We start from the raw sequence: 24,863 nt of genomic DNA, 5'->3' as shown, positions 1-24,863 counted from the left end.
GGTGGGCGGCTGTACCGACCCGCACAGGGCCTCACGGTGCTGATTCCTTCTGGACAGTGCACACAACGCAGGGGCCATCTGGGTGTGAGGTGATGGTGAAGGATGAGGGGGTGACAGGTACCTTCTCCTTCTAGCTCCATATCCCGGGCTCGCTGAGCTGCTGCTTCACAGGCTTCTCCTGATGTTGCTGGCAGTGTAGGCTTCAATTTGCGCTGCAGGTCTGGCTGAGCGGGAGCGGCCTCTGCCTTCCCCACGGGTGGTGGCAGATGTGCTTCTGGGCGGAGGGGGCCGGGGGTAGGCTGCAACGCAAATTTAATTTGGGGATGCTTCTATCTGGGGGCCCTCAACGGCAGCCAGCTGCCAGTGACTGGAGGCAAGACTGACAGCTGGCTGAAGCTCGCTGCGCGGGGCTGGGCTGCCGGGAGCACATATGCTGTGTGTCACCTGACCCGTCCTGCACTTGCTGTGAGTCTCCCGGCCGACTCACAGTGAGTACTGCTGCTGCAGCAAACCAGCTGACAGGGGGACGGGGGGGGGACAGGGGCCCTGCCGCGCCGCTGCCTACTAGCAGGGTACTTTACAAGTGAGCGAAACATCGGGGGGCAATGGAGCCAGTGCCCCCTCTAAGGCTTGCGCCTGGCGGCAGATGACTCCATTGCCTCCGGGAGTTCCGCCACTGCACACCAACACACCTTCAACATCTTACATTACCCTTCACTTTATTGCACTTGTATGCAATGAACACATCAATATACAGTATATACCTGTACCTTTTGCAACTTACATAAATCTAGAACACTATTTATACATATACAGTAAAATGTTACAAAAACAAACAGACCACTTCTAACTTTCAAAAAAACATTTATTTAACTACAAAATAGCAAAAATAAAATTACAAAAGAAGGTCGCATAGGTCTTGGACGTCGGCTGCCAGCAGGCAATAGCTGGCAGCCAGCAGGTGATGGCTGCTGAAGCCATGCGGCAAAATGACCTCCTCCTCCGCCATAATGAGCTTGTGGCGGAGCTAATTTCCACCAATAGGGCCCTATTATCAGCCGTTTCTGGTGCTTTCCCAACACCAGCACTCCCTGCTGGCGGAAGGGGAACACCATCCTCCCCTTCCACAGCAGCTGCTCCACCCGACCCCCCATCACAACGTGGCCGTACACGAAGAGCTGCTGCACATGGCAAGGCCCCTACCAGGGCCAAACGGGCACGCTAGTGAAGTGGTATCCGCATTAATCTCCGCCCTTATGTCATCCCAAATCTTTCATTTTGCTGTGTGTGTCAGCTTCATGTGTGCAACTCAATCCCGTGCAAAGGGTACCCAAATTTGTGGTGCCTTCGGTTGGAATGTTTTGGTTGGTTCCCCTGTTGCCCTCTTTCTGCTGTTCTTGAAGTGTTGGTCCTATACTTTTCTTGTGAAGCCACCTGATGTGTTCCTAATGATTCTGCTGTGGCTATGTATGAAATGATAAAAATTTTGTACATTTTTGTTTTCATTTCAAATTATTATTATGTTCCCTTTATTTGTTGGCATGTGCCAAATAACATGCTACATAATTCTTATGTTTTCCTCAAATTTAATAAATTTTATTTTTACCCCCACATGTGTGCTGTTATCGCTGAATGTAAAAGTGACATGTACATTTATATGAGTGATACCAATTTCTGTCCATTGCTTGCAGTGTAAATGTGTGTAAAATAGCAAGAATGCAGTCATGTTTGCAGCATATATTTGTGTATTTAGTAATGGTCCATTTAGGCAGCAATGCTTCCAATTGAAGCTATGAAAAGAGTGTAATTAATCACTAATGTGTAGAGGAGTGGATTGTATTGTGTTCAGCTGAGAGTGATTCAGGTGCGGGCGTACTAATTGGGAGAACTGAATGCCTAGCACATGAACAAGTGGTCTCCGTAAAGTGAAACTTGCTTATGAAGACCGCATATTTCATGTGTGTTGGTTCGTTTGCAGTCGGTGTCTTGTCCGAATGCACGCCTACCACAGTTCATGCACTCCCTCGTGTACGCCCAGATTTACGCCCAGTTTTTCCCACTTTGAAACCAAGCCCTTTTGTAGGGATGAATGACGCCCATATTACGCCCATATTTCCAGAGTAGATTCGGTGCACATTTCTGGACGTTATTAGTGAGAACGAGTACGGAGACCATGCGTGGCACATGTGCATTGCGTTGCCTACGCATGAGCAGACGGCTAAAAAGTGCCCTCCGAAAGAATTCGGAACGGACCGCACCAACCAGAATAAGGCCCATAGTGACACAGAATAGTTTTTCTGCTGTTCGCTAGACTGACTTTTATTATGCCCCGGCTCTTAATTCACCTGACTATACAACTAAAACACCCCATTTTTTACACAATATGGTGAAAATGGAGATCTTACTATGACCAGAAACATCTAGGGGCAGTATTGGAAAGAGACATGATCACCCCAAAAGGGAAAACCAGGCATATGATTATGGTCTGCTCATAAAGGGCCTGATTCATAGGTGTAAGCATGGCCGATGTCAGATGTAGTGGAGTGATTGTTTGGTGCTGTGCTTATGTCTAATGCAGCTTTCACATCGCAAAATACAGGGTCACACCGGGACTTTGAAACAGTTCAGTCCCGGTGTAACCCTGCATTTTGGTCTGCTCAGATACCCTCAGCGAACTGGCAATATTGTCGATTTGCTGATGTCATGCGAGGGCGTGGCAGAGCAGGAATTGGGGGCAGGGGAGGAGGCAGCACTTAGAGCTGGCACTGCTCCAAGCACTGCCTCCTCCAATGGTGTGAACGGGAAATGGGTCGCTCGACCCGATAAACCCGTTCACATTGCAAAGCAACATTGCAACGAACCGGTAAGAACCCTTCTTTTTTATGGGTTCGTAATGCTGTGTTGCTACCATTTTGCTGGACCTGGAAACCCCTTTCACATCGCACCAATTACCAGGTCAAACCGCCAAGAAACTGGCATGAACCCGGTAATTAGGTGCGATGTGAAAGAGGTATCAATGAAATAGCACAAGCACCCCAATTGTATTCATGCAATCGCCAACAGACCCAACTGCGTCCTGCTCTGAATCAAGCCCACAGTCTTTTCCAGTGGTGGCTCTTACCACTGCCGCCCCCCCCATTGCCGCTGTTGTCCCCGGCCACTGACGCCATCCCCGGACACCGCGCATGGGGCCAGCGCATGCGTAGTAACTTCATACATACTGCGCATGCGCTGGCCCAAGCCTCCGGGGGCTGCCTTTACAGCAGCCCCCGGAGGCTTGACCGGGTTCCTGGGTCCGGCGAATGAGCAGTATGGTCCGCGGCATTGACGTGGCGGGCAGGTATTAGTAGATACGTATTAGATACATTATACTTGATAAATCGGCCTACTTTCAAAGGGCCTAATTCAGAGTTGATCCATGAAATGGACAAAACCATGCTGCACTGCAGATGGGCAGATGTAACATGTGCAGAGAGAGTTAGATTTGGGTGAGTTATTTTGTTTCTGTGCTGGGTAAATACTGGCTGCTTTATTCTAAAGGTGCCCATACACGGTACAATTGCTGGGTGCGATGCGATGCGCTCTCCCGCGCATATTCAATCGCACAGCTCAAAGTATGTGCTGCACATGCTTTTTGTTCTAGATTGCATCTCATTGCATTGCAAAATGTATGTGATGCGATCTAGTCCAAATTGCATACAATAATTGTACTGTGTATGGGCACCTAAACACTGCAATTTGTAGATTTCAGTTTCAAGTTTCAACACATCCCACCCAAATCTAACTCTGTCTGCACCTATTACATTTGCCCCACCTGCAATGCAGCATAGTTGCAGCCTTACCAACAGGTCTGAATTAGGCCCCATATAACCTTTACCTTTCCCCAGTACAATATTCTATTTCGATTTTTTTATATTAAGTTTGGCTTTGAAGGGATGAACTTCACCATGAAATTAAAACTAAAAATATCTATGGAAATGACCTTGACATTTTAAGTTAAATATATTCTAGGAATAGGAAAATGTAAAAAAACATACTTCAAAAAAGGTACAGTAACTTTGCTTAAAGTCAGTTTCATGAATAAACATCTAATCCAGTTTCCCAAACTCCATTTTTACAACCCAGGTTTACTTTGAAGTTTACACAGGCTTGAGTCCAGATGTAATTTGTAATTCAGTAATTTGCTCCGAAAATCTGGAAACGGACAAAACCTGTCGCTCAGACAAAGTAATGTAGTTTGGTCTGATTTAAATCATTTCACTGAATGTTTTTGTAAATTTTCATGGGTTTGTGAGCAAATTGCTCTTGTCATTTGCTCCCATACAGTACCAGATTTTTATTACATCCAACCAACTATTTGGATGAAAGTTGGTCTGATGTGTGGCCAGCATTAGACATTAAGGTGATATGGTCAGGGATAGGGAAGGGTGGGTTAGGCTATAACCTATTAGCTAATAGGTACTTCTTTACTTTCACGGCGCCACTCTAGATAGGACAGATAGGATACTAGATAGGATACGATTTGTATGCGATTTGACATAAGATATCGCATAAGATATAGGATAGGACAGATAGGATACTAGATAGGATACGATTTGTATGCGATTTGACATAAGATATCGCATAAGATATAGGATAAGATTTACTATCCATTTCATTACCCCACTATCCACTAGGGCGTGGAGTGAGAATAGAATAGTGTGGCGAGCGCAGCGAGCCACCGAGCCCGAAGCGTGGCGAGCGCAGCGAGCCCCGCGAGGGGACACGGATGTTGTTTGAAAGCAAGTCCCCAATATCGCATGCCATTTGCATGCAATTCCATAAAATACATTCCGTGTCCCCTCGCGGGGCTCGCTGCGCTCGCCACGCTTCGGGCTCGGTGGCTCGCTGCGCTCGCCACACTATTCTATTCTCACTCCACGCCCTAGTGGATAGTGGGGTAATGAAATGGATAGTAAATCTTATCCTATATCTTATGCGATATCTTATGTCAAATCGCATACAAATCGTATCCTATCCTATCCTATCTGTCCTATCTGTCCTATCTGTCCTATCTAGTGGCGCCGTGAAAGTAAAGAAGTACCAGCTAATAGGTTCAACCGGGGCTATCCTATAAATATATAAATGGCCTCTAATTGGATACTGCGATAAAGACCATCGGTCATTAATTGCGATAATTGCTGTTTTTGATTGGACAAAGTGGCTTCGGGGATAATAGGATATCCCCATAAGGGGGTGTAGGGTTAGGCTGCAGGGACGGAGGGTTAATGGGGTGGCAGAAGAGTGTTAGAATATTTACCTAGCTGGTGTTGGGATGCTGCGCATTGGGATGACGATGTCAGTCTTCTGACCTACTGGCATCCCGAACGCCGCGACCCAGTATCCAACCCTTTACATCAACTTGAGTGATGTACTTATTAAGGGAACGATGTACTACTGTAAGTCTTGAGGAGAGATAAGTTGAAAGTGATAAATGACCAACTAGCTTCTGACATTTTTAAAACACAACCTGTAACCTGACAGTTAGGAGCTAGCTGATTAGTTGGTACTTTTGGGTAAATATTCTAAGCCTTGGAGAGTGATAATTTATGGAAAGATGAATTACTGGCCAATCAGCTCCTGCCATGTTGCAGGTACTTTATCGACCTCCACTTTGTGCTCAGAAATGTATATCCTTAAAAGCTGGACTGTAATGGCAGAGTATGGGAAAATCTGGTCTAATGAAGGGGTTAGATAAAGAATCAAACTGTCCATAAACAAAACTGCTATCTTCAACTATTTTCTACTGTATTCTACAGACTAAATAAGCAAAATGATTGCCACCTAATTCTTAGTTTGAATAATGCATTGTGGGTAATCCAGGCTTTAGAGTGACGCACCTTTATAATGAGACTGTGGATGCTGCTTCCTTTGTTCTGCAGGGACAGGTGCTGCTGCACAGCTTTCCTTCCCCTTTTCACGGTGAGGAGTATGAGGGTGTAGGAGATCATTATTAATATGCAGGGAATTATATAACAGAAGACGAACAGGGAGACAATATATGCCATGGCTGTGTGCTCTTGGTTGGAGGCTTTCCAGTCTATACAGCAGGCTGTACCATACGGCTCTGCTCCATAACTTCCCCAGTCGGCCAGTGGAGCCATAGCAAACACAAAGGCATAGGCCCAGACACAAAGCAGCAAGATGCGGGAATGGGATGAAGAAAACTTATTTCCTATCAGGAAAGAATACATTTCAGTTTACAAACAAATGTAACACAATCTAGGAACAAATACAAGAGTTTAAATGGTATATTAACCCTTTCAGGTCCAACGCCTGGCCAGGCCCAACAGCCCTAGCGCTAGTAGCAGATGCAGTGGTGAGCCACTTTAAAATAAGAACATTAACATCGTTCAACATTCAATTTAGACCATTTTTGAATGAAACATTTAAACCAGACTGTTTGTATTGCGAAAAAAAATAAAAAATTGGACTGCAAAGGGTTAATAAATACTAAATATCTCTATACAGTATGTGAAAACATATAACATGTTATAACCGCACAATATTGCTAGATAAAAGAGCCACAATATTATATATAATAGCTATTAGCAGTGGTAAAGACCCCCATTACTCCAGGAGAGGTGCAGCAAACTCTATTAATGGTCGTCCTCTCTAATGCTCAAGTGGCACTAAGGGCAGTTGCCTTTCGGGAGGGTTGCTGGGTGAGAGGCTCGGCTGGTGCTTTTCAGTGCTGTGCTGCTGAGTCTTCATTATTTTATGTGGCAGAAGGGTTTCATCAATAGGCCCCTATTAATAGGATGTATCCTACTACTACCAGATGGATCCAGTAAAATGATACAAACACATGAACACTATGGGGGGTATTCAATCCTGGTCGAAATTTTCAACAGGCGAAAAAACAACCATTTCGCCTATTTGTTTTGGGTGAATTAGATTCGCCTTTTCAATCCCACTGCTGATTTTCCGCCTGGGTGAAAAATTCAGCATTGGCGAAAACCTCATGTATCTGCAAATTTCACGCGGTTTAGGCGAATTTGCATCCGTGAAAATGCCCGTGATTGAATTCTGAAAAAGAGAATCTCGGCCGTTTTTTCGCCTAGCAGAAATTTCGGCCGAGATTGAATGCCCCCTGTAACACTATATTATGTGATTGCAGTAGGAATAGGATACAGAAACGCTCACAATATTTTGAACACGTATTTAATACTATGTTATTATCAGAAAATCGAATCACACTTTATGACACTGATGAAGGTCACTGCATGGACATCCTAGCTCGTTTTATGAATTGTTAATGTTATAGTGTCTTTAATGTGGGAATCTGTAGGAATAGATATGAGTGTGTACAAAACACCTGCCACCACAGTTGTCTGAATGAAAGTGTTTAATAACTGTCATTTAAACACTAGAGGGAGCACTTCCCAAACATTTGTATGAGCAGCACATGTAACAAACTGTAAATCATACTGATGGATAAATCAAATGAGGACTACCTATAACTTCTTGGTAAAATATTATTAATAAACAGCAGTAAGATTTAATGGAAGTTCGCACCAGCCGTATGGAGGTACAGGTCCTCAGTCTGGACAGGACCAACTGTGTCAGTGCAACTGTTCCGCAACACGTTTATGACATGCCTGTATCTGGCAGGGATACGGTCGTATTGTTCACAGCACTTAGGTCGAAAGTCATTAGGTCGACACTGTTGGGTCGACAGGTGGCAAGGTCGATGGAGTTCTAGGTCGACATGGATGAAGGCCGACAGGTGTCTAGGTCGACATGGGACAAATAATGGGTTTAGGTCGACACATGCATTAGGTCAACATGGGTTAGGTCGACAGGTCGTTAGGTCGACATGGGTTTTTTCACTGTTTTTTGAGCCGGCATGTGGCAACAGGCGGTATTTCATGCCCTACCATCCACTAGGGCGTGGTGGGAGAATAAAATAGTGTGCCCGCAGCATTGCGAACGATGCGAGTGGCTGCGGTTTAATTCCAACTGTGTCCATGTCGACTGTGTCGACATTCGGGTAAAAAAAAAAACAGTTAAAAAAAACCCATGTCGACCTAACGCATGAGTGGACCTAAACCCATGTCGACCTAGACACCTGTCGACCTAGACACTTGTCGACCTAGACACCTGTCGACCCAATGGTGTCGACCTAATGATTGTCGACCCAAGTGTGGTCGATAAAACAATCCACACCCATCTGGCTAGCCAATCCCCTTTTATCATCCAGAATTTTTAACCAAAATGGAATCTCTCGAGAGGTAACAAATGGGATACATAAGCAGTGCCAAGCGGACAAAACACAAACTGAAGAAATCAGTCACTAGTCTAGTGTCCAACATCACCACTGTGCCCACTCCTGAACAGTCCCTTTGTGTATTCCTCTGTAATTCAGTAGACAGTGACTATACACTGGTAAATTTACTAAAATAGGAGTCCTATTGAAGATGGGATGTTGCCCATAGCAACCAATCAGATTGTACTTAATTATTTAGCATCTTCTAGAACAAGGGTTGCCAACTGCAGTTCTCAAGAGCTACCAACAGTTACTGTTTCTCAGGTCTCCTCACAGAATCAAATAAAATAACTAACTCCACCTGTGGATCTTTAAAAACGTGTCAGTGAGTAATGAGTGCACCTGTGCACCTGCTGGGTGGCCTGGAAAATGTGATCTGTTGGTAGCTCTCAAAGGGAGAAATTTACTAAGATGTGTATTCTACTTCACATGTGATGTTGGAATGGGCAACCAATCAGATCCTGTCTACTATCTTCTAGATCAGTGGTTCTCAAACTGTGGGTCCTGACCCCAAAATGGGTCCCGACCTTCTTAGCTTGGGGTCGCGACTCCATGTTGCTGACCATCAGGCTGATGACTTTCTAATCTCAGTCAGTGATACAAGGAGTCAAAAATCTGTTGAACTGTCTGTTATATTAGACTCCTCCCATCATTTTGTGCCTCCACAATGCTGCCATGTATGTGCTGTCTGCTGACCACACATGTAATGTGATGACCTTCTGCAGTAACTTGCTGGGGTCCTGTAATTGATCTTATCGTCTGATGGGGTCCCAGAGCAAAATAGTTTGAGGCCCCCTGTTCTAGAGGGTGCTAAATAAATAAGTAGATTCTGATTGGTTGCCCATAGCAACATCACATGTGAAGTAGAATATATATCTTATTAAATTTCCCCCAAAAACAAGTTGGCTACCCCGTCCCTAGAAGATAAATTATAGAATCTGAATAGTTACTATAGGTAAAATCTCATTTTCAATAGAACTCCCATCTTAAGTTGGGTACACACCTAAAAATGTATCTGTCCAATCTGTCTGGTTTGTACATAAATCTGGTAATGAATTAAAGCAAATTCAATCATTGGCTTCCAAATGCTGGAAAATGAACAAAAACTATTATTTGGACAAATCTGTTACATCAAATGGATTAAACCATACTTGCCTACTTTATTCTTTCCTCTTAGGGAGAAGCCTGGAGAGGAGACTATCGGTAGCATTTCCGGGGGCTGGACCGAAGCTTGACATCATCAAGCCCTGCCCCCAGTACAGAAAATGCCAAATTTCATGACTTTTCGAGAAGTGTGACCCAGCTTTAGTAAATTTACTCCTATTAATCGGTCAGCCTGAGGGAGGTTGCTCTGTTATGTGTCCCACTCATCACCCTAGTTTATTTGATTGCAGCACATCAACTTCACCCCTCTAACTAATGACCTTAGATAAGATATCCTATAGACTAGACTAGAGCCTTAAACGTCGGTCACCAAAGCGAGCGGACACAGAACTTCAGTTCTAGCACCAATAAGATGGAACTCACCATAAGATGGGTAACACACTTTCATACAGCAGACAGAGCTCAACACCGTGAGATTAGTTAAACTGCAAAGACCGAAAAGAACTCCACAGAAAGCATAGTATGTACATGTCTGTCTATCAAACAGCCACCTGGAGAGAGGGAAAAGATTGTATTACACAACTACATAAACTTAGTATATAATACTACACCAGTTCAATTCAACTGGTAACCCAGGATCATACCTCCGGACTTTTGCAATACACCGGCAAGACCCCCCAAAGTTTTCCCCATGGTGCAAGTATGGCCAGCGCTCTGTGAGCTGCTGGCCATGTACCCAGACCCTCTTTCTCAGGAAATAGATGCAATCTGAGGCTGCTGTAATCTATGCTCTGTTCCTGGACTTTCCCCTTGATTTATGGGAGTGGCATCAACACCTTTATTATCAATTTACCTGTTCAAAGCAGGTGTTGGCAATCATACAGTACATTAAGAGGAAAGCCCCGGAGCCGAGAATGTTGTCCCTCCTGGAATGGGTCATATTGGGGGGGATACGATTGGTTGGTTAGGACGATACCACTAGGTCGACATACTACAAGGTACACAGGTCATTAGCTCGACACGGTCTAGGTCGACAGTCAAAAGGTCGACATGGGGTTTTTCACAGTTTTTTGAGCCGACATGGGCTGACAGGTAGTATATAATGCCCTACCATCCGCTAGGGCATATTGGGAGAATAAAATGGTGTGCCCGAAACATGCAAGGGGACGCGGTACACTTAATCCTGTGTCCATGTCAACTGTGTCAACATTTGGGTAAAAAAAAAAACAGTGAAAACCCCCATGTTGACCTTTTGTCTGTCGACCTAGACCATGTCAACCTAATGCTTGTGTTGACCTAATGACCTGTCAACCTTGTCCCATGTCATGTAATGACTTTGTCATGTAAAGACTATGTCTCCCTGACAAATCTCTCCCGGTCTTGTTTCAATTTGAATGTTCTGGTGACCACCGACTGATTAAGAAGAGGATTAACCCCTTCAGTGGTGTTTTTTTTTAAAGGAGCGCTCCCCACTGGGCGAGTTTTCTATGGGGAGCGCTCCCTAAAAAAACAAACCACCACACTCTCCCTGGGTCCGGGCAGTGCCGCTGAACTGTGAATCAGCTGCTGCCCTGCCATGCTCCATGCTGCCCCGTCCCTGCTCCCGGCAGCCGGCTTGTCATAAGCCGGCGCCGGACAGGACAATACAAAAGCTGGAGGGGAGGGGGGAGAAGGAGGAGGAGGCGGCGCCGCAGAGGGGAGGGAGCCGGGCAGCACCAAAGCTGCCTGAGATCAGTGAGTGAATTCAGCAGCGCTGCCCGGCTCTAAACAGGGCAATCCCGAGAATTTTCCAGGCTTCCAGACTGGGCACTGAGACACAGCCCGGAAAATTCTCGGAATTGCCACTGAAGGGGTTAAAGAACAGCGCAACAGCTTCTCACCATTCTATACAAAAAACTTGTCCCATGTCAACCTAGACCCATGTCGACCTTGCAGTATGTTGACCTAGTGGTGTCGACCTTATGACTGTCGACCATCTTTAGATCGACCATATGATCCATACCCCTGTTGGGATGTATGTGCTATATAGTGTTATGGACTATGGACTAATAGTCCCCTGTTACAGCCTGGGCACTTTGCATGACCCAATTGCTTGGCAATTCCAGGTAACTTCCATCTGAAGTGCAGGGATTTGAGCCTCTTCTAATAGCAGTTCTCTTTATAACAGGGCAAAGAGAACAGTTGTGTTTACGACAGATGTATGATAAGGGGGCAGAGGTGGTGCATTCAAATGGGAAGGGATTATGTGTAAACAAGGTGCAGCTGGCATGTGTCGGGGAAGGATTATGTCAGGAAGGCACAGCTGAAAATATATTAACCAATATAATAATCAAATTAAATAGTAGATGCACTCCTAAAAAACCCTTCAGAATCATATCTTTATTTTACAATGCAGTTTTTTAGACCATACTAGGCTTGGATCCAGATTTATCACTTTATATACTTGCTTGTATATTGGGCCTAATTACATGTATACCCCTAGTGCTGCAGTAGGGATCTGAGCTGCGTCCTACTGGTGCGTACACACGGGGAGATATATTGACAGGCGATATATCAGCGAGCGATATATCGCTCAATGCCCCCTTTACATCGGCGACCAGAGCATTACTGTTGGTATATATTGTATGATTATTAAATATACTTATTATTTAATGTGTTCTTTCACTAGTCATAGTTGATTAGAGCTTTGCTCGTCATTGGTTGAATATTCCAGTATATTTATATAGGAGTTGCATAAATTAGTAGAAAGTGCACAGAGTTTACACTGGATAGACTCTTTAATGTATATAGATGTTCAATATAGTAGCGCCTGATTTAGTGGGAGTTCTTGTTGTGGATATATTTAAAACCTGGACTGTTAGAGTGTCTTAAGGACCTCATTTGGGACCTTCTGGGATAGACAATGCCTAGGTCGACACCAAAACATCAACATTGACAAAAGTTTAACATACATAAGGTCGTTGTTGACACACTGTCAATACAGGAAAAAGGTCAACATGAGTTAAAAAAAAAAATTGTGTCACTATCAACACCTGAGCACATGGACCCCCAATGAGTGTAGCGGGCAGCTCGCTCCACTACCGCTGCACTCGGCACACTTTACCGGTCCTAACTGGAGTCCATGTGGATGTAAAGCATGAAAAGTCCCGAGAAAAATAAAAAGACTCAAGTCTTTTCATGAGTCAACCATTGCCACATCCAGGGCCGGTGCTAGGGTGTCCGGCGCCCTCCTGCAAATCATACATTTTGCGCCCTTTCACATTGCCATTGCAACAAGCTGCAGCCCGATTGTGGGAGTTTATGCAACATGCGATCCTACTGTATGGAGGATCTCGGGTGCATGTACAGTACATGTATACGGCAATTCATATTCGTATTGATGTACTATCAATACGAATACGAATTGCTGTTTTTTCGGGATAGTAAATGTCAAAAATAAGTGTATTTCTGGATACAAATACACCTATTTTTTACAAATTTCCTTTAGTAAATTTCCCCCGACATGTCATCCAGGCATTCACAGACAGCGCTACATGCCTCAGCGCAAGTGTCTGTGAGGAAGAGGGGGCAGGTCGCAGGAGGAGGACAGTGTGTGCGCGGTGCAGGGAGCTGCTCAGCCTCTCCATACTGCCGCCCGCTGTCAGACAGGCGTGCAGGTGGCAGTGACAGTGAGGGCTGAGGCAGCTTTAGCAGAGCAGGCAGGGAGACAGCGCCTTTTCAGCATGGCGCCTCCCTGCTTTGCAGGAGCTGCTGAGTGGGTAGCGCCGGCCCTGGCCACATCGATCTTCTGCTTGTATCGACCTTTTGTCAATGTTGATCTAGTGCATGTCAACCTTTTGGTGTCAACCTGTTGACTGTTGACGGTATCATCCAAAAATATATTGGTAGATTAATTGACTCACAACAAATTAACCCTAGAATGTCTGTGTGTGCATGTACATGTGGTAAGGAATATAGATTGTAAGCTCCACTGGGGCAGGGATTGATGTGAGTGTTCAAATATTCTCTGTACAGCGCTGCAGAATATGTATGCGCTATAAAAATAACTGGTAATAAATAAATCATCGGAATCTTGAATCTTGCTTTCTAATGGCTTCAACAACAATTAAAGGGTACTCTTTACCTAGAAGGGCGCCCACGATTTTGATCTTGGGCATCGTAAGGTAAAAAAATCGCGTCGGTCGCATCGCATGCGACCAAAAAATCGCATGCAATGCGACCAACGCGATTACCGCGATTTCCCATAGGGAACAATGTTAAATGTCCCAATTGACCCGATTTTCCATAGGGAACAATGTTAAATGGCCCACAGAGGCCAAATAGCCACCCTGAAGTGTGAAATGGCCCCCCCAATTGTTAACGCCACCCCACGATCAACGTCAACCCGAAGCGTGGCGAGCGGCGGCGTAACGCGTCCTACGACCTTTTCATACCCCCACTATCCACGTCGGCGTGGAGTTGAGAATAGAAAGTGTGGCGAGCCGCGCGAGGGGACGCGGACACCTTGACAGGTATACGTGTCCCCTCGCGGGCTTCACAGGTGTCCGCGTCCCCTCGCCACGCTTCGGGCTCGGTGGCTCGCTGCGCTCGCCACACTTTCTATTCTCAACTCCACGCCTACGTGGATAGTGGGGGTATAAAAAGGTTGTAGGACGCCTACCGCCGCCCCTAGTGGGAAAATCGGGTCAATTGGGACATTTAACATTGTTCCCTATGGGAAATCGCGGTAATCGCGTCGGTCGCATCGAATGCGATTTTTTGGTACATGCGATGGCCGCGATGGGCGCCCTTCTAGGTAAAGAGTACCCAATTAAACACGTTACAGTGATGCATCGATACAACCCATAGCTTTAACCATAACCATCATATACCAGCGTTGCCTACTGGGAGGGCTCGAAAAATCGGGTCTCCCTCCCGGCCTCCTGAATAGGTGGGCAATCCTCATGGTTTAGGGGGATGCCCACTTCTCCCCCCCCCCCCCCCCCCCCCCCCCGATCGCGGCTTCCTCCCCCCTGACCGCACCGTTAAAATAATCTGATCTGCCGATCTCCGGGAGGGGGCGGGGATAATGTGTCATAATCTCGTCATTTTAGCCCCGCACCTGGAGATCAGCAACTCGGGTCATTTTCCATCATGGGGCGGGGCTTACCGATGTCACGCTCAAGCCCCGCCCGCCGAACTCCTGCTGAAAGTCTCCTTTCCGGGCTTCTCCCGGAAAGGAGATTACAAAAGTCGGCAACCCTGTTATATACAATGGGTCCTTTTCAAATCCATGGCAACTAAATATTTCCTGGCTCTAGTATATGATATGGCCATACAGCTTCCATGCATATTCCTTGTTTTCCCCCAGGAAAGTTTTTGTAAGAATAGGCCCACAAAGCTACAGCTCTAAACCCTTCTGACAAAAGTAATAAGGTAAGCCTGATTCAATCCAGCCAGGCCCATGCCAACTCTTGCAAATAGATGTAATAATTGTTTTGGGTACATTACTAGTTAAAGGTTTTGAAATGTGATTGCACTTATTTATGTTGCTATGATGACGTGTAACTAATTACAGAGAGGAGAACAGCCCAGTGCCTGCTATATCCATCAAAAACTTCAATATTAACATTTATGAACAAAACAACAGCCACCTTACTGGCATTTTTAATAGCTCACAGCAGTATACATGTTATAAGTACCAGAAACAAAAAAATATTTAAATTGGAATAGGCCGTTTCCCACTTATCTATACCAGGCCAGATACATGCTGGCATAGTCTGCACAGCTGGTATGGCCGATGTACGAGCTAGCTACAGTATCTGTGCCCTTTATGCTGCTTTCCCACTGCAGACCCGTTTTAAGTTACAGGTAATCTTAAACGGTATTTAGCATTCCCACTGCAGCAGATTACAGTTTGAAATGCCATTTAAGTTCCATTCCCATTGCAGGTAAAACGTTTTAGCTCTTCAAAACGTTTTTACAGCATTGGTGTGCAGTGGTGCTAGTAATATATACATTGCTGGCCTGTGCCAGCAATGTATATATTACTGGCTGATAAATAATCATTGGTGTGCAGTGGTACCAATAATATATACATTGCTGGCCTGTTCCAGCAATGTATATATTACTGGCTGATACTCCGTTACTGGCTCCGGAGCGAGCAGGTCTCCGTGTTCAGCAGGCGGGGGGCGTGGCGAGCAGGCCGGGAGGGGCGGAGCGCCCAGCTTGTGTGGCCGGGCGGGGGAGCAGGACTGCCGGGCGGTGATTGACAGTGGGACGGCGCCGGTGAGCGACAGCGGGACGGCGCCGGTGAGCGACAACGGGACGGCGCCGGTAAGCAGCGGTGAGTATATGACGCTGCGGGCGGGGAGGGGGGTGGCAAGGGAGGGAGCAGACAGCTGGACTGAAAGCCGCGCATCTTTCAGCCCGGCTGCTGTATACAGATTCAGCGATGATGGCTCAAATATGAGCCATCCTCGCTGCATCTGCTGGTAAAACCGTTTAAGAGGCATTCCCATTGCCTCTTAAACGGTAGATTATCGGCTAAAACCCTGCTCTGAAAACGGGTTGAAATACCGTTTAACTTTAAACGGTATTTTGCCCTCAAAAATCGGCAAAATACCGTTTTAAGGCTGCAGTGGGAAAGGGGCATAAGTCTGTGCACCATAATGCAGAGGAAAAGGAGGGATACGAAGGGGCGTGGCCACGGCAGCGTGTGAGTGAGGAAGGGAGGTTGATGCCGGCTCTCCTCTAAACCTGATGTTCTAACCAAATGCTCTCACCGGCTCCCTCTACCCCCATGCCCGCCCGTACGCACACGTAAAAGCGGGGAATCAATCTGCATGGTTGCTGTTACCTCCCTAAGCGTGGTTCCGCCGATGTAAGCCGGGCGCTGTGAATCCAGGAAGTGAGGTTGAGAGCTGTGACCCCAGCCGGATCCCGTCTCGCGGGAGCAACAGTTGCCGGAAGAAGCGCAGGGTGAGCGTCTGTTGCCGGCTCAGCATTACGGCACAAACGGATACCAGACCAGCGTGCAGTCCCAGCGTGCAGTCAGGGTATAGCCTGCGCCCGGACGCGCGCCTGCTGTACTATACCAGCCACCAGCGGCAGCAACCCTGAAACCAGGACAGCACAAACGGAGACAGTCTGGCGGTTGTCTCTTTGCCGCCCTTGTATAAACAGCTACCGGTGTAGAGGGCTGACGAGGGGGACCGGCAGTTAACCAGCTGTGGGTTTGCACATATCAGCTCCAGAGTTGGGAAGAACAGAGAACAGCCTCCGGTGCGGTTGGGTGTGGTGCACCTGTGTTGGTGGACCCCTCTGGCTGTCTGGGGTGTTTTTGACCCTCGGATCCATTCGAGGTGGCCGAAAGGTGCCGGAGAAAACTACTGCAGGGGCCTATGTATATCTGCTCCTAAGGCTGCAACAAGAGGCCTGTGGCTTTCGCTAATCGACGGTCCTGTGGGATTCCTCTCAGGCTCCCCTGATATACCCAGCCGGCAGAAAGGTACAGCTTTTTACTTTTCGTCACAAACAACTGTTACTGACTGTGAAGCTACGCTAAGGTGTGGACTAACACCAGTTGTGCCCTATTGCCAAACCAGTAATACACAATAGTGCGAACGGGTGGCAGTTTGGTAGGACTGTGTGCAAAGTCGAATACCCCGTGGCAGGGGGTTAATTTGGAGTGGTACCGGAGATCATTGCGTGCAAGGGTACCTGCAGCTGTGTGGCGCAGACCAGTATGGGCAAGACGGGCACAAATACGGCGGCCGCCCGTCTTGAAAAATATGCACGTACGCAGAATCAGGCGGGGAGCAGTTCACAACCGAACACCCCTCAGACCACCCCATCTAAAAGTGCACCCGAATCCCGTCCTGCAGAGGTTACCCTGCAGCAGGTACTAGACGCAGTAAACACCTGCGAGTCTCGTCTGTTGGAGCAGATAAACAAGGTGCAAGCTGACATTTTACTGCTGCGACATGATGCCCAAATTGTTAGAGAGAGAGTTACTGAAGCAGAAAATAGGATCTCTTCTCTGGAGGACATAGTGGCCCCTCTCAAAAGTCAAGTGAAAGCTCTATCTGGACAGATGGAGGATATGCGCACCAAAATGTCGGACTTTGAAGGAAGAATCCGTCGTAATAATGTTAGATTTGTGGGGTTTGATGAGCGAGTAAAGGGTAGCTCCCCTGAAAAGTTTGTGGAGGACTGGCTGGTAAAAGAATTCGGAAGGGAGGCCTTCTCCTCACAATTTAGCATCGAAAGAGCTCATCGGGTGCCATTCCGCCCTGCTCCTCCAGGGGGGCCCCCGCGTACATTGATTGTTAAAGTATTGAACTTTCGGGATCGAGACTGTATTTTGCGTTTGGCAAGAAACAAGGCAGACTTTGGATACCTGGGCAAAAAAATTGCGGCTTTTCCGGATTTCCCAGTGGAAATTCAGCGGGAGAGAGCTGGGTTTAGAGAGGTTAAGGCAAGGCTTCGGGAGCTTAACCTGAAGTACTCTATGCTCTACCCCTCTAAATTGAGGATTGAAGTCAATGGGACAACTAAATTTTTTTTCTCCCCAGGTGCAGTGGCGGAGTGGCTGGATGGGTCGCACCCTGCAAAGAAACCACTTGCCAACCAGTAGTCCTTTATGACTATCGTAATTTCTGCGTGGGGGTGCGGGTGGGGGGGGGGGGGGGAGGGTTGGAGAGGGGTAACGTTGTAAAGATAAAATCCTGTATGAGGAGGGTCGGCCACGAGTATGGTGGCCATTAATTAATCGCTCCTTGGGCCCTAAGTATGGGATACTGGGGTCAGGTGTGGGGTTGGGATTCAGGTACGCCGGGGGATATAGGTAGTACAGGGTGGGGGAGGGGGGGTGTGGGTAATGTTATGTGTATATGTAAATGTATTAATGTTTTTTGTAAAAATGGTAGTATGTCATATGTCAGGGCAAAGATGAGATATATGAACAAAAAGAAAGGGGGACGCCAAGAGAGGTTGAAAATGAATAAAGGGGGAAATGGTTAAACTGGTAACCTGGAATGTACGCGGCCTTAATGATAAGGTAAAAAGGTCCCTGGTACTAAACTATTGTAAATCGTTGGATGCAGACATTATCTGCCTTCAGGAGACCTATCTGTGTGGGGATAGACTATCTGCCCTAAAACGTCCTTGGGTGGGCAATGCGTTTCATGCTCCTTGCTCCTCCTCATCTAGGGGGGTTTCCATCCTGGTTAAGAAATCAGTGGTGTTTGAATACCGGGAAGTAAAGATAGACCCAGGAGGGAGATTCATCTTTATAGATTCGAGCATCAACCATGTTGGGATTAGTCTATTGGGGGTATACATTCCCCCCCCATTTTCATATGAAATACTAAGACAGGCCGTGGATTTCTCTTCCTCTCTCCCCTTGAACCATATAATTTGCATGGGTGACTATAACAATACTATCTCCCCTCTGTTGGATAGATGGCATAGGTCCGGTGATATGGTCAGTAAAGGGGGAACCAGATTTGCGGAATTTATTGAGGGGATTGGGTGGCGAGATCCTTGGAGAATCAGACATCCAGAAACCCGTCAATATTCATGTTACTCAGCCACTTATAAAGTCTTCTCAAGAATAGACCTGATCTTAGTGTCTGATAGTCTATTAAATAAAATTATCGATATAGACTATAAAGCACGTGGAATTTCAGACCACTCCCCACTGGTTATGAAGTTGGATATGTCAGAACCGACAGGGTATAGACACTGGAAGCTCCAGCCATTCTGGCTGCCCCAGTTGAGCCGGCAGGAGATAGAGGAAGAAATTCTTCTCTTCCTGGAGGCTAACGAGGGGTCAGCACCCGATCTGGTTATATGGGATACACTTAAAGCCTATATGCGTGGAATATTTATTAAGAAAATTTCACGCCTCAAGGGGCTGCACCGTGAGAGGGTGCGGGAACTTGAGGCGCGATCGCTGGAATCAGAACATACATATCAGACCAGCCATCTCGAAGCGGATAGGGTCGAATGGCTGAGACGGCAGACAGAATGGCTGGAGTACTTGCAAGGTGTAAACTATCGTAGACTGGGTACTCGGGCGCACCAGGGGTATGCGGGGTCAGATAAAGCGGGCAAGTATATGGCCCTACTACTGAAAATGGATAGGCCTTCTAATATTATATCTTGCATCCGGACAGACCAGGGGGAGACTCTGACATCTACCGTTGAAATTGTAGACGAATTTGTGGCACATTTCAGCAAAGTTTACCAATCGGTTCAGAGCCACGGTGGGGAGGATTTAAGGTTTTTTTTTGCAGATCTGAATCTCCCCCAGGTGGGTACGGATGCCAAGGAAGCCTTAGATGCCCCGTTCACCCTGGAAGAAATAGGAAATGTAATCGGGAACCTGCCTCGGGGCAAAGCTCCCGGTCTTGATGGGCTTCCGGGTGAGGTTTTCCAAAAATTTAGTAGTATACTAGCTCCCCGGGTGGTGGCCCTTTGCCAAGGGCTGGAGCGGGGGGATGAATTACCGGACTCAATGAAGGAGTCTTCCATAGTGTTTATTCCCAAAAAGGGCAAGGACCCTTCTAGCGTTGACTCATATAGACCTATTTCCCTGATGCCGACTGATGCTAAGATCATTGCGAAGGTCCTGGCAAATAGATAAAATAACGTAATTCAGGACATTGTACACCCGGATCAAACAGGGTTTATGCGGGGGAAGTCTGCGGCAGTCAACGTTAGAAGGGTCTTTACATATATACAATATATGAAGGTAAGGGGGGTGGGGGCAGCAGTGGCCTCATTCGATGCAAACAAGGCATTCGATTCTGTCGAATGGGAGTACCTGTGGAACACTCTAGATGCGTTTGGGTTCGGACCCGGGTTCGTACGGTGGCTGAAACTGTTGTATAAAAACCCCAGGGCTAGAGTCTCCATCAACGGGTATACGTCTCAATCATTTCCATTATTCAGGGGAACCCGTCAGGGGTGTCCCCTGTCCCCTTTAATTTTCGCAATAGCTGTCGAACCCCTGGCCTGTCTCCTAAGAGCAAAAATACATCATTACGACCCTGGTAGGGACACAAGATATAATTTGGTCTCACTGTACGCCGACGACTTATTGGTCGGACTAGCGGACCCAGATAAAGATCTTCCAGGAGTCATTAACTCTCTGAGTCAATTTGGGGAAATATCTGGGCTTAATGTTAATTGGAGTAAATCAAATCTGCTATATATGGGTAACAGTAGTGGGGGGGAAAATAGGGTGCCAGAGGGGTCACTAGTGGAGGTCCAAGGGTTCACATACTTGGGGGTTAGGGTCTCGGCGACAGCCGAGGACTATCTACGGGATAATATTGTAACAATAATTCAGGAAACTAAGTCAAGATTGAAGTGTTGGGCCAGACTACCTCTCTCAATAATGGGACGGGTGAATATGTTGAAAATGGTAATTTTACCCAAAATATTATACCAGTTGCAACATTCTCCCATTTTCATCAAAGACGAATATTTTAGAAATTTGGACAGCATAATTTCCTCATTTATATGGGGTAATAAGCGTCCAAGAGTAAAACTAGCGACGTTATGTAGAACCCGTGAGGGCGGGGGTCTGGCCCTCCCTAATTTCAAGAAGTACTATTATGCGGCCCAACTGGTACATTTAAGGGCATGGGTGGGCCCTGAGGAACAAACCCTGGAACTCAGTAAACTAATTAGCTGTATCGACCCTAGTGCCACGTCCCTGCAAATACTACTGGCCAGTTCATGTCGGAGGAAATTTCCTCCTATTGTATCCCAAGCCGTTAAAATCTGGAGAGCAGTTTGTAGGCTGGAGAATTGGCAGGGAGTGGACCCGGAAGCAGCCATTACATTCTTCCCATCAATGAAAGAGTTGATGAGACAGCAGGGGGGGAGATTGTGGTATCAGTATGGTCTCGGCGCAGTAGGTCAGTTTTATCAGGACAGGGTTCTCAAATCATTTTCCCAGCTCCAGGCGGAATATGAGCTACCGCAGTCCATGTTCTATAGATTCCTTCAATTAAGGAGTGCCTTAAATGGGTGGGGAAGAGAAAGTGATGGGTGGTTAACCGAGACTCCCATTAAGGTGTATCTTAGGAAGATAACAACGCAGAAAGCGGTGGCGAAATTATATAAATTCCTTTTCGCATGTACCCCGGATGATGGACTTAGCCAATTAAGATTGAAATGGGCCCACGATATACCCGAGATAAATGAAAATAACTGGTCAATAATCCTAGCCCTCCCAAAAAAGGCAACAAACTCCACTAGGGTGCAACAGGTCCAGTTTAATATTCTTCACAGGACGTATATGACCCCGACTAAATTAAAAAAGATTGGAGGATCGGACAATGATAGATGTCCTAAGTGCGGGGAGAATGGGGCAACCTTCTGGCACCTTATTAGAGAGTGTGACAAAGTTGCCCGTTTTTGGGACAACGTAGGTATGGCCCTTAAGGATCTGGGGGTGACACAAGTTGCCTTTTCAGATATCAACTATATCATGGGGCTTTGGCAGGAGGAAACAGGCACAAAAGAGTATCGTTCCCTATTGACACATCTAGTGGCACTAGCTAAGGTAATAGTGGCACGCTATTGGATGGCGGCAGAAGGTCCGTTGTTTACAGAATGGACAAACCTTGTGAACACCACGTTTGAGCACGAGAAATTTTATTATGCCTCTAAAGGCCTTAGTACTAAATTTTATTCAATATGGTATTTGTGGCACCAGTCCTCACATTATCAATTTAAGGGGTAGAGAGGGTGCATAATGTATATTGTTTATTTGTAAGAGGTATTAGGTATTTCTTTAGCACAAATAGTCTTGGGGACTAGCTCTCCTCCGACTATTGTTTAAGGGGATATAGGTGGAGTCCGAATAGTCACTATGGGTTGAAGTAAAATTTGAAATGATACCATTTTTGTTATTTATAATATACTATACTTAGTACATATTCCTAAATAATTACTTCTTATATATAGTGTGGTATGTTTATAAGCACAGAACACGATTTTTTTTTTTTTTCTCTTAATATAATAGTATAGGTTGTAAGATAATATGGCCTACACAGTAGTTAGAATGCATGCCTGTCTCCTATAGTGCGTATAGGGAATACGACCTGTCGGCCGATCAGTTGGTTGACCCTTGCCTCCCCCTTGGGATTCCTCATGGTATAATAAGGACTAAACCCCCTCAACTCGTAGTAGGAGCTCTAATTATAGTTCTATAGTTCTATGTCTTTTCTAATATAATGTGCAGCCCTAAATGTGTAGAGAGGTATAGGCTTTAAGTGAATAATTGTTAGCATAGACAGTAGTAATGCGTAGGGTCTGGATTTTACTTTTTATTATTGAGAAGAACGTATATAGCAATATGGATAGGTAGAAATAACCCCCTCCCAGAAGGGTCTGTTAGTGGGTTCCGTAAGTAAAGCAGTTATATATCTATCATCTAATGTAGCTTCAATGTATAGTAAAAAGATCACAAGCCCTGACTTTGTATGTGTATGTGTATGTATATGTGTATGTTGTGTATTGTATTTGTTATTTTGTATGTATTTTAATGACTTGAAAAAGCTAAATAAAGACTCAATTAAAAAAAAATAATGCAGAGGAAAAGAATGATCTGTGCCATTTCTAGCTTAATTTAATCATTCTACTCAGTGACAGGGATATTACACACTAGGACAGGTTTTTGCGAGACAGACAACATTCATGTTATGCTTCAATAAAGCTTTAGGTGCGATTTCATCCCCATAGCAACAAAACCATATAACTGAAACATTGTGGAGTCAGTTCAGATGCAGTGCACAGAGCACATAATGTATTATTGCTAGAAACGGCAGGAGGCTGTGCGCTAACAAGGAGGGGGGGTGAAATAACTGCAATTATTAATACTGTGCGTGCGTTGGGTGGAGTGGCTACAGAATGTACAGGTTTTGTTTGTGTGTGTGTGTTGGGAGGGGGGTCTTAGTGGGGTTTGGAAAAGTAGAGCACATTTACATCACATGTTCTCTGCAGGCTATCAAGAAAGAGAAGTGCACAAGTTCTCTATCTCGGTCAAGGTGGACAGGTGCAAACACAGGAATCTCTCTCACACACAAATTACTGTATATGTGACACATAAATATAAACATATACTACACACACACGTTGTAGATGGGGAGGATATCAGGCACGATGTTACTAATCCCTGCCCCCTTTGCAGAAAAATACTACAATTTGCAGGTGTATCAGGAGGGAGCAGTGGCCCCGCCCCCTCTCAATTGACTTGCGATTCGAGGAATTTACCCACAAGGGGGAAGGGTTAATAACATCATGTCCCATCTCTCTCCTCTGTCACCGTGGGCTTTCTGAGTATTTATAAACCCTCCCTGCATGTGCTACTGAGGATGAGATTGAGAAGGGGAAGGGCACAGGTTCTGTGTCGTTGCATGAGGGTGGAAAAGATGTGCACAGGTTCTCTATCTGTGAGTGGAAGGGGGGTTGGAGAAGTGCATGGGTTCATTATAGCTAGTGAGTGAGAGTGGGGTTTTTTTTGTGGGGGGGGGGGGAGCGACACATTTTCTTTATATATAGGGGGATAGGGTGCGGATAAGTGTATCTGTACCCTTCCTGTGTGTGGGGTGGACATGTACGCTATCTACAGGGGCTAAGAGGAGGTATTCCAGTACTAAAGATGCATTGCTGTTGCACACTGTGGAGTAGCTGTATGAAGTAGTGATAAGGGAGGAGAAGTGATAAAGTGCCTGGTACTTTATCACCGGCCAATCAGCTCCTAACTGTGCATTTTTTAAACCCAGCCTGTAACTTAACAGTCAGAAGTTGATTGGCTGGTGATAAAGTTCCAGGGACTTTATCACTTCATCCTTCATACATATACTCCTGTGTAATGTGGGGACAATGGAGAATAGTATTAGGATTGCACAGTCCTTGATATGTCAGGTTCTTCATCCCTAGGGGAGGATATGGAGAAAGTACAGATCCAGAGATTACACAATTATACCGCCATACACTTCCTTTGTATCTGTTAGCTATGCACATACCTATGAGCAAACAGTGAGGGGATAGCCAGGGGAAACAGTGTCACAGTCATGCCAAGGTCACTGATAGCCAAGTTCACAATGAAGAATTCAGCGGGTTTAAGTATGGAGCGTTTCCGATAAGCCACCAGTAGCAGCATGGAGTTTCCCAATAGGGATAAAAGTCCTAGGAAGAAAGTTAGACAATAAAGGAACTATAGGCAATGCAATTCATATTACAATGGTTGAAAATAATAAACAAGCAAATGTGCAGTTGTGCTCATAAGTTTATAGAAAAAGGTAATGGGCTTCTATAGGGTATTGCAGCCCAAAGGTGGCGATATCCTACAATGCGGTATCGTGGCGGCAACCTTTAAATACATAGGAAAATGTGGTAAAACAGGGATTTTACCGCATTTTCCCCTTAGTACATCCCACCCTAAGTG

The 24,863-nt window shown here is 45.9% G+C and overlaps 1 protein-coding gene across 2 annotated transcripts in view; it reads right to left on the bottom strand.

The window, feature by feature from the left end:
- LOC146007813 (opsin-5-like) overlaps positions 1 to 24,863 on the bottom strand; it is a 142,302-nt gene that overhangs the window by 9,338 nt on the left and 108,101 nt on the right. For both annotated transcript variants that reach the window (XM_083146468.1, XM_083146469.1), the window contains 3 exons: positions 24,442 to 24,604; positions 9,836 to 9,963; positions 5,880 to 6,214 (listed from right to left, as the gene is read on the bottom strand). In XM_083146468.1, the coding sequence (XP_083002594.1) occupies positions 5,880 to 6,214; positions 9,836 to 9,963; positions 24,442 to 24,604 (626 nt within the window). The remainder of the gene's footprint in view (positions 1 to 5,879; positions 6,215 to 9,835; positions 9,964 to 24,441; positions 24,605 to 24,863) is intronic.

Source organism: Crinia signifera, chromosome 6, assembly GCF_055691185.1.
Source record: "Crinia signifera chromosome 6, ASM5569118v1, whole genome shotgun sequence".
NCBI classification, from domain to species: Eukaryota; Metazoa; Chordata; class Amphibia; order Anura; family Myobatrachidae; genus Crinia; species Crinia signifera.
This window is presented reverse-complemented; position numbering and strand designations above follow the sequence as displayed.